The sequence below is a fragment of the Babylonia areolata genome, chromosome 11, assembly GCF_041734735.1.
Source record: "Babylonia areolata isolate BAREFJ2019XMU chromosome 11, ASM4173473v1, whole genome shotgun sequence".
Lineage (NCBI taxonomy): Eukaryota > Metazoa > Mollusca > Gastropoda > Neogastropoda > Buccinidae > Babylonia > Babylonia areolata.
Window position 1 is genome coordinate 1,794,191 of NC_134886.1, and position 10,000 is coordinate 1,804,190.

General features: G+C 46.0%; 1 protein-coding gene across 4 annotated transcripts in view; it reads left to right on the forward strand.

The window, feature by feature from the left end:
- Positions 1-10,000, forward strand: part of LOC143287440 (sodium- and chloride-dependent glycine transporter 2-like) — a 45,812-nt gene that overhangs the window by 20,934 nt on the left and 14,878 nt on the right. For all 4 annotated transcript variants that reach the window (XM_076595430.1, XM_076595428.1, XM_076595429.1 and 1 more), the window contains 5 exons: positions 49-256; positions 2,123-2,382; positions 2,681-2,850; positions 8,797-8,935; positions 9,415-9,549. In XM_076595430.1, the coding sequence (XP_076451545.1) occupies positions 49-256; positions 2,123-2,382; positions 2,681-2,850; positions 8,797-8,935; positions 9,415-9,549 (912 nt within the window). The remainder of the gene's footprint in view (positions 1-48; positions 257-2,122; positions 2,383-2,680; positions 2,851-8,796; positions 8,936-9,414; positions 9,550-10,000) is intronic.

Genomic DNA, 10,000 nt, shown 5'->3' on the forward strand with positions numbered 1-10,000 from the left:
GATAACGATAACGATAACGATGCCTGCTGATGACTGATGCCCCCCCAGCCGGCAGTGGACCCCAGCAAGAACTACCAGGGGCGGGATGACGAGCGGCGAGGTGGAGGGAGGGGGGAGGAGGAGGAGGGGAAGGAGGTGGAGCCGGAGAGGGGCCACTGGGACAACAAGGTGGAGTTCATCCTGTCCTGCATCGGCATGTCCGTGGGCCTGGGCAACGTCTGGCGCTTCCCCTACCTCGCCTATGAGAACGGAGGAGGTTTGTCCGTCTGTCTGTCTGTCTGTCTGTGTGGTCTGTTCGTCTGTCTGTCTGTCTGTGGCAATGTCTGGAGGCTCTTCTACCTCGCGTATGAGAACGGAGGAGGTTCTGTCTGTTCTGTTTGTCTGTCTGTCTGTCTGTGTGTCCGGCTGTTTATCTGGTCGGCCGGTCTGTCTGTCTGTCTGTCTGACTGTCTACCTATCTATTAGTGAGCATGCTTGGTGGTCTACATGTATACAGTTGTCCCCGCTCAAGTCGACTTCGCTTAAGTCGAGCCATCGGATAAGTCGACACCTTTTTTTGGCCCCTGCCAGCACCCTTTTTTTCTTTTTCTTTTCATCTCTGTCAAATTTCCACGCTTTACTCGACCTCATCATGTAAGTAGGTTCCTCGCATACGTCGACTTAATTTTTTGTGCCCCAGTGAAGCTTCCACACCGATACCCTTGACAAGATGTAATCATTTGATCAGAATCAATGAATTGATCAGCGTTGATCTCCTGATCCTCCTGACGTTTCACCCTCCTCTTCTCACCATTAGTTCCCCCCCCTCCACACACACACACACACATACACGCACATAAACACTCGTCACACACACACACACACACACACACACACACACACACACACATAAACACTCGTCACACACACACAGGGCGGGGGGGGGGACATACTGGGATATTACACCGGTGGAGATGAAGACATTTCCTTACCAAGTGTAACGGAGATGAAGACATTTCCCTACCCAGTGTAACGGAGATGAAGACATTTCCCTACCAAGTGTAACGGAGATGAAGACATTTCCTTACCAAGTGTAACGGAGATGAAGACATTTCCTTACCAAGTGTAACGGAGATGAATACATTTCCTTACCAAGTGTAACGGAGATGAATACATTTCCTTACCAAGTGTAACGGAGATGAATACATTTCCCTACCAAGTGTAACGGAGATGAAGACATTTCCTTACCACGTGTAACGGAGATGAAGACATTTCCCTGCCAAGTGTAACGGAGATGAAGACATTTCCCTACCAAGTGTAACGGAGACGACGAAAACTGAGCATGTTGTCTAGCGAACGACAGTCAAGTGCAGATTATTTACGGCATGTAGTCATTAAAAGAAAAATGACCAGTCTCGGCATGAGCCAAGTCATGAACCAGGTACTACCCAATCACAAAGATGACCAAAAAACCAGATACGTGTGGGTATGATCTTAACGAAACGTGAGAACACGGCTTACAGTTTAAAAAAAAAAAATGGGCAGAAGTAGGTTAGTGGGTTGGAACTGTACACAACAAAAAGGTCATCTGCGGATGGGATGTGGCCAATCGGACGCCTGAAGGACTTATTTACGGATTGGATTCCGTCACTGGACACCAGAATACCCATGCATATCTTGTGACACACACAGGGCTGCATGGAAAAGTTAGACAATCCCAGTTTAATTGGTGTGTGTGTGTGTGTGTGTGTGTGTGTGTGTGTGTGTGTGTGTGTGTGTGTGTTTGAACGTATGCTTGTCTGTATGTATGCATTGTGTTTATGTGTGTGTGTGTGTAGTTTGCTGGAAGGAAAACAAACCCGACCCCAACCCCACCCATCCCAACCCAACCCAACCCAACCCAACCCCAACCCCAACCCAACCCAACCCAACCCAACACCAACACCAAACCAAACCAAACCAAACCAATACCTTACTAACCCAACCCAAACCAACCCCAACCCCATACCATACCATACCAACCCAACCCCAAATCAAACCAAACCAATACCATACCAAACCAATACCAACCCAGTACCAAACCAACAGCATACCAAACCAAAACCCAAACCAAAGTATTTCCCTCTCTCTGTGCCCCGTGCAGCGGCCTTCCTCATCGCCTACCTCATCCTGCAGCTGCTCATCGGCAAGCCGTTGTACCTGATGGAGCTGGTGATGGCCCAGTACTCCAACATGGGCCCCACCAGGGTGTGGGCCCTCAACCCCGCCGCCAAGGGCGTCGGCATCTCCATGTGCCTCATCTCGCTGCTCGTGGCCATCTACTACAACGTCATCATGGCCTACACCCTCTTCTACTTCTTCTCCTCCATGCAGAAAACCCTGCCGTGGACCACGTGTCAGGAGGTGGGGGGTGGCGGGGGAGGGCGGAGGTGGTGTGTTTGTGTGTGTGTGTGTGTGTGTGTGTGTGTGTGTGTGTGTGTGTGTGTGTGTGTGTGTGTGTGTGTGTTTTGTGTGGTGTGGTGGAGGGTAGAGGATGTATGTATGTTTCTGTGTATGTATGTATCTTTATGTGTATGTATCTCTGTGTGTGTGCGTGTGTGTGTGGTGTGTGTATTCGTTTGTGTGTTTGCATGCTTGTATGTGTGTGCGTCCATGCGGGTGTGTGTGTGTGTACACAACTGTGTTCACTACCGCCTTTCAGGGGTGGACGGACTGTGTGGAGAAGCGAACCAAAGCCCCCGAGGAGTGCACGTACAACGAGACCCTGTTCACCATGAGCAACTACACCTGTCAGTGCACCAAGAATGACACCATCGACATGAACTACAACTGTACCCCTGTCTACACTTCGTCCGTGGAGTACTTCTTCTAGTCAGTCTTCTTCTTCTTCTCCTCCTCCTCCTCCTCCTCCTCTTCTTGTTCTTCTTCTTCTTCTTATCCTCCTCTTCCTCCTCCTCTTCTTCTTCTTCTTATCCTCCTCTTCCTCCTCCTCTTCTTCTTCTTCTTGTTCTTCTTCTTATCCTCCTCTTCCTCCTCCTCCTCCTCCTCTTCTTCTTCTTCTTATCCTCCTCTTCCTCCTCCTCCTCTTCTTCTTCTTATCCTCCTCTTCCTCCTCCTCCTCTTCTTCTTCTCCTCCTCTTCTTCTTCTCCTCCTCCTCCTACTCTTCTTCTCCTTCTTCTCCTCCTCTCCTCCTTCTCCTCCTCCTCCTCTTCTTCTTCTTCACTGTGAGTGTGTGTGTGTGTGTGTGTGTGTGTGTGTGTGTGTGTCTGTTTACATTTATTTGCCTCCTCAAGTATCTGAAGTGAACTGTGAGGCATCACTGGGTCACCCTACAGAAGGACTATTCACCAGATCCCTTCAGGTGTGCGTGTCACAGCCTGGGTCTCTGCAAAGGGTTTTCCTTTCCATCTACAGTGATGTCAGCCCACAGTGCCGTGTGTGTGTGTGTGTGTGTGTGTGTGTGTGTGTGTGTGTGTGAATGTGGTTTTTTTGTGTTTTTTTTTTTTGTCTTGCCCTCCCTCTCTCTCCCTCCACAGTTCCTTTGTAAGATCGCTTCAGCACGGCCATTGGATCTTGTTACACGGCAACACCAACGTAGCTTTCTTTTTTTTATCTGATGTCAGCGAATGTTTGTTTGGTGTAAGGAGAGAGGTGTAATGGCTTGGGACGTGTATAGTGATAGGTTTTCAGGATCAGTGGAGCGTTTCTGTGGCACCCTCTTGTCATAGCTGTATGAACTTCACTATACAAGTGGTAATGTTAACTCACTCAGTACGGCCAGTCCTCTCTTCTCCTCTACACAGACCCCTCGGATGTCCAGTGGGTGTCTGAATGACCCAACCTTTAGCTTCCATCGTCAGAATTGTGGTATTCTTTGTCAACATTCACCTCTTCAGTGTAAGAGCCTTACGCTTGCAATATTTTGATGATGGTAACTGGGGTGAAACGCTGTTAACGTCGTGTCTTTCGCCGTTCGTATGGAGAGAGTTTAAAAAAAAAAAAAAAAAAAAGACATAATGAATTCACACGTACGCATGCAAACGCACGCACGCACGCACGCACTCACACAATACAAACCAAGCACGTACGCACACACACTACACAGACCAAGCACGTACACGCAGCTTACAAGCTGAAGAATAATCAGGCACATATTTGCAAATATATGCTGCTGTTGTTTTCTGTACATATTGATTTTATAATACCTCTTGGACACGGATATTTCTCAGCTGATGGGCGTTAATTATTGCTTTTTCTCATATTCATGTGATAATGAAATGAAAGGTCAGTGAGTCTCTGTGCGTTTAACAGAAATAACTGTTAACATACCTGTTGCAAAAAATGAACGTTCAACGAGACTGAACATTTAACAGTGAGTGAGGAGGAGGAGGAATTTTTTTTTTTAATGTCCCGTCACACATATCGGTGATTGAAGACATTTTGTTAGAGTATAAATGTATACATTTGAGTATCATCGTTAAGAAGAGGAGGGGTAGGGGGATGAATAGTGAGTTGGGGGGAACCGGGAATGTGGTGAGTGAAATGTGAAACAAACGTCTTAATACAATCACAGAAAATTACTTCATGGACTTCGTAAAAGAGAAGTCGCTAATCTAACAAGCGAAAAGGTTAGCAAACAATCTGTAAGAAATAACTTTACGCCCAGACTTTATGATATTTTTACGCCTTTTCTGCACCATGAGGGACATACAGGGAAATGATCTCTACAGCCGCTGTGAGGAGAGCATGCTTCAATGATGGTTTGTTTTGTGTTGTGATAAACGTGGTTGATGGGAGTTTCCGAACAGGAAGTGGTGCGTCAATAAGTTGGGAAAGGCCAAACTTGTCTTATGTTGGATTCCGTTGGATGTTGGGAGATCCATGTTGAAATCACCAAAGAAAACGATTGCATTGCCAAACAAGAGAGGCAAGGCCTTCAAGACTCACTTGTGATAAATTAAGTCCCCTAGCATTAATTACAGAATAATTTCCCTTTTTTACTTTCTGCACCAAAACATTTGCAAATAAATAAAAATTCCATGCTTAGCAAAAGAAGTTCCTGTTTGAACAAAAAATGATAATAATGACTCCTCTTGTTGTTGTGTCGAATATCAGATCAAAGTGCCAAGTTTAGAGGATACAAAAAATATAAATATAACAGTAAATGCAGTTTGCATATAATTAGGCTTTATTTTTTAAAATTGTTTGTGCCCATCCCAGAGGTGCAATATTGTTTTAAACAAGATGACTGGAAAGAACTGAATTTTTCCTATTTTTATGCCAAATTTGGTGTCAACTGACAAAGTATTTGCAGAGAAAATGTCAATGTTAAAGTTTACCACGGACACACAGACACACGGACACACACACACACACACACACACACACACACACACACACAACCGAACACCGGGTTAAAACATAGACTCACTTTGTTTACACAAGTGAGTCAAAAGTGTAACATCTTCTCTCATTGCATCAAATCTGCCTGTCTAGTCTATGTGTTCGGAAGGGTTTCTGTACAGAAATACAACATACAACGGTTTTGAATTTGGAAGACTAATTTCAATCCACAAACAATCTACTTGGTGTTTTTCAAAAGAAATGATACCTGTATTAGTGACAGTTTGACTATTATCAAAATTAAAAATGGGAGAGAGAGAGAGAGAGAGAGAGAGAGAGAGAGAACGAAATTGTGTTTTAAAAGGGTATAAAAGGAGTAAACACAATGTGCTTGTTTACATCCGGCTCTCTGGACGGGAATGATAATGATGAGAAAAGAAGTGGAGAGAGAGAGACAGACAGACAGAGAGAGAGAGAGAACGAAATTGTGTTTTAAAAGGGTATAAAAGGAGTAAACACAATGTGCTTGTTTACATCCGCCTCTCTGGACGGGAATGATAATGATGAGAAAAGAAGTGGAGAGAGAGAGACAGACAGAGAGAGACAGAGACAGAGAGAGACAGAGAGAGAGACAGAGAGAGAGAGAGACAGACAGACAGACAGAGAGAGACACAGAGAGAGACAGAGAGAGACAGACAGACAGACAGACAGAGAGAGGCAGAGAGAGAGACAGACAGACAGACAGAGACAGACAGACAGACAGACAGAGAGAGACACAGAGAGACAGAGAGAGAGAGAGAGACAGACAGAGAGAGAGAGGCAGAGAGAGAGACAGACAGACAGACAGAGACAGACAGAGAGAGACAGACAGAGAGACAGACAGACAGACAGACAGACAGACAGAGAGACAGAGAGAGACAGAGAGACAGACAGACAGACAGACAGATAGAGAGACAGACAGACAGACAGACAGACAAACAGAGAGACAGAGAGAGAGATCTCCGTGATTGCACAACACATGTCCTGATAGTGATATCCCCCCCCCCTCCTGTGCCCACGTCAATGCAGGAAGTGGTGTGTTTGCCCACGTCCATCAAACGCTGTGCTCTTGACACTCTCGCCAAGGAGATCAACGATTTCAAACAAACACACTTGTTTTCTCTCTGTCTCAACCTCTCTTTCTGTCTCTGTCTTTGTCTCTGTCTCTGTCTCTGTCTCTGTTCCTTGACAGACTGTGTGTCTGTTTCTCTACCTGTCACTCTCTGTCTCGACCCCTCATCACTCTGTGTGTGTGTGTGTGCGTGCGTGTGTGTGTGTGTGTGTGTGTGTGTGTGTGTGTGTGTGTGTGTGAATAGAATAGAATAGAATAGATTTTATTGTCATGAAACGGTAAGGTTTATAAGACACAAGTGCAATGGTAAATAAATGAATGAAGGAAAAACACACAATTAATCAATCAGTTAATGCAGTAAATTGCAGCAGCATTCATAAACAAATTCTCCTAATCTTGTTTGTATATATTCATCATCTGTTAGCATCACCTGACTGGGAATATTTCCTGTCTTATTCGAATTTTGAATATCTTTTAAAAATTGTTGCCTTAAGGTTTTATATTTAATACAATGATCAAGAAGATGCATTGTGACTGACATGACAACTGACGAACTTGAAGTTTCTGACACAACACAGTTTGACCGGGTACACCGTTTGAACGTTAGTCCTACACCACCCATTATTACCTGTTGTACCTTTTATAAGGACAAACAAAAAGTATTAAAAGAAAAATGAAAGCTTAAAGGTACCAATCTTTTCATTGGAGAAGACTTTTCAGCTAGAGTAAGGGAATTAGGAAGAAAGCTGACACCACACCTCAAGTCTGCTAGAACGCAAGGGAAGAAGGTCACCATGGTATTCGATCATCTGGTGATCGATGGGAAGAGGTTCTTTCTGGGTCCCAGTGACAACGTGACGGAGGCTACCTAGGGAGTCGGCTGCCCCCGTGGTTCGAAAAGGCTGCATCTATTAAGTCGTGGGCAAAACTTAGGGTTGTCATCGGTTTACCAGCGTGCACGTGAACCGAGAACTGTAACACATTGGTCTGCCACTGGTGTGTTGTGTGACACTGACCTTGTGCATGTGGGGGTGGGGGCTGGGGGGGGGGGAGAGAGGGGAACAAGTTGACCATGTCGGTGACAGTGCGGCGCGCACCCAGCCTGCTGCAGAGACAGAGTGTGTTGATGACAGAGCACACAGGGTTGTGTTGTCAGAAAATGCTGAACATTCACCGTGTCTGTCCAGTTGACGTTGCAAGGCTGACAGTGTCAAGAAAGTGTGGCAATGGCAGTGTGCTGAACGTGTGTGAGGAAAGGTGTGAGGACGAGTGTGAAACGGAATCTGTTGGCCATGAAGAGACAGAGCATGCAGACCAGTTATGTGAAGAGTTGTATGATTATGCGAATAAAGGTGATCGGATGAGAGATAACTGTGGAGAAAGTTCTGTTGGGTGTGAGATGGAGTGTATGGCTGACATGACTGGGGGGAAACTGTGACTGGAATGCTTATGTTTCTGATACTGTTGTTGATGGAAATACAGCTGTGGATGAATGTGGTGGAGAGGGGGTGATTGATGTTGATGGAAATACAGCTGTGGGTGAATGTGGTGGAGAGGGGATGATTGTTGTTGATGGAAATACAGCTGTGGATGAATGTGGTGGAGAGGGGGTGATTGTTGTTGATGGAAATACAGCTGTGGATGAATGTGGTGGAGAGGGGATGATTGTTGTTGATGGAAATATAGCTGTGGATGAATGTGGTGGAGAGGGGGTGATTGATGTTGATGGAAATGCAGCTGTGGATTACTGAGCTGTACTGTGGGTGAATGTGGTGGAGAGGGGGTGATTGTTGTTGATGGAAATACAGCTGTGGATTACTCAGCTGTGGATGAATGTGGTGGAGAGGGGGTGATTGAGGGAAGGGTGCAGGGTTGTATTGGGAATGTGATGAGAACTGGGTGGGGAGGGGTGATAGTGTGGGGTCGGCTTGTTTTGGAAGTGCTGTTAAAACAATAATAATAATAATAATGTACACTTATATAGCGCCGTTACTCATCACCGTGACTCTTTTCATTCTCCTTGTGTGTTGTTCATTATTATTATTATTATTATTATTATCATCATCATCACTATCATCATTAGTATTAATCTTACTGATACCGTTGTCTTCTTCTTCTTCTTCTTTTTCTTCTTCTTCGTCGTCGTCGTCTCCTTCTTCTTCTTCTTCTTCTTCTTCTTCTTCTGTTGTTGTACAAACAGAAGCTGCTGTAATGTGATTGGTAACTGCAGTAACACCACAAGAAAAAAAAAACAACATCTCACGTAGAATGACAACAATGACGATGACGACAACGACAACGACAACAAGTACGATCACCACACACATCATCACTAGCGGCGGCTCCCTCTTGTGTGTCACAGCAAGGACGTGATTGAGAAGTCCCCTGGGATTGAACCTGAGAACATGGGGGACCCTCTGTGGCGCCTGGCCCTGTGCCTGCTGCTGTCTTGGATCGTGGTGGTGCTGTGCCTCATCAAGGGCATCAAGTCCTCCGGAAAGGTAGGACTCATCAAGGGCATCAAGTCCTCCGGAAAGGTAGGACTCATCAAGGGCATCAAGTCCTCCGGAAAGGTAGGACTCATCAGGGGCATCAAGTCCTCCGGAAAGGTAGGACTCATCAAGGGCATCAAGTCCTCCGGAAAGGTAGGACTCATCAAGGGCATCAAGTCCTCCGGAAAGGTAGGAGTCATGTCATGTCACTATAGTGCGTCTGCACCTTCACCAGTACGCCTGTCCTAGGTTCATGTGCAACGTGTTAGTGCGTGTGTCCTCCTGTTACGATCAGTGCCCGCCTTCCCCTTTACTCCTCCTCCTCCTCCTCTTCTTCTTTCTTTCTTTCTTTCTTTTTCTTCTTCTTTTTCTCCTCCTCCTCCTCCTCTTCTTTCTCCTCCGCCTCTTCTTTCTTTTCATCATTATTGTCATAAGAGACGAACCAGGTTAGGTGTGCACGGTGTGATGCGGGATGCTGTGTGTTGCAGGTGGTGTACTTCACCGCCACCTTTCCCTACGTCATCCTGCTGATCCTTCTGATCCGCGGGGCCCTCCTGGACGGGGCCATTGACGGCGTCAAGTACTTCATCATCCCCGACTGGAACAAGCTGGCTGAGCTCAATGTGTGTGCCACGAGGAGGGGGCGTGGGGGTGGGGCTCGCGCGGGGGATTCACTTTTTTTTTTCTTTTTTTTTTTTTTTGGTTTTTCATCTATTTATTTATGTAGCTGGTGGTTTTTTCTTTTCTTTTCTTATTTCTCATCACATCTAAACACCAGACTAATAATTCAGCTGCAGAACTGAGAGGAGAATCTGTCCATACCTCATATCACAGATACTCCTGACAGGTGGTGTGTGTGGTGTGTCCTGACAGGTGTGTGTGGTGTGTCCTGACAGGTGTGTGGTGTGTCCTGACAGGTGTGTGTGGGGTGTGTCTTGACAGGTGTGTGGTGTGTCCTGACAGGTGTGGGTGGTGTGTCCTGACAGGTGTGTGGTGTGTCCTGACAGGTGTGTGTGGTGTGTCCTGACAGGTGTGTGGTGTGTCCTGACAGGTGAGGGTGGTGTGTCCTGACAG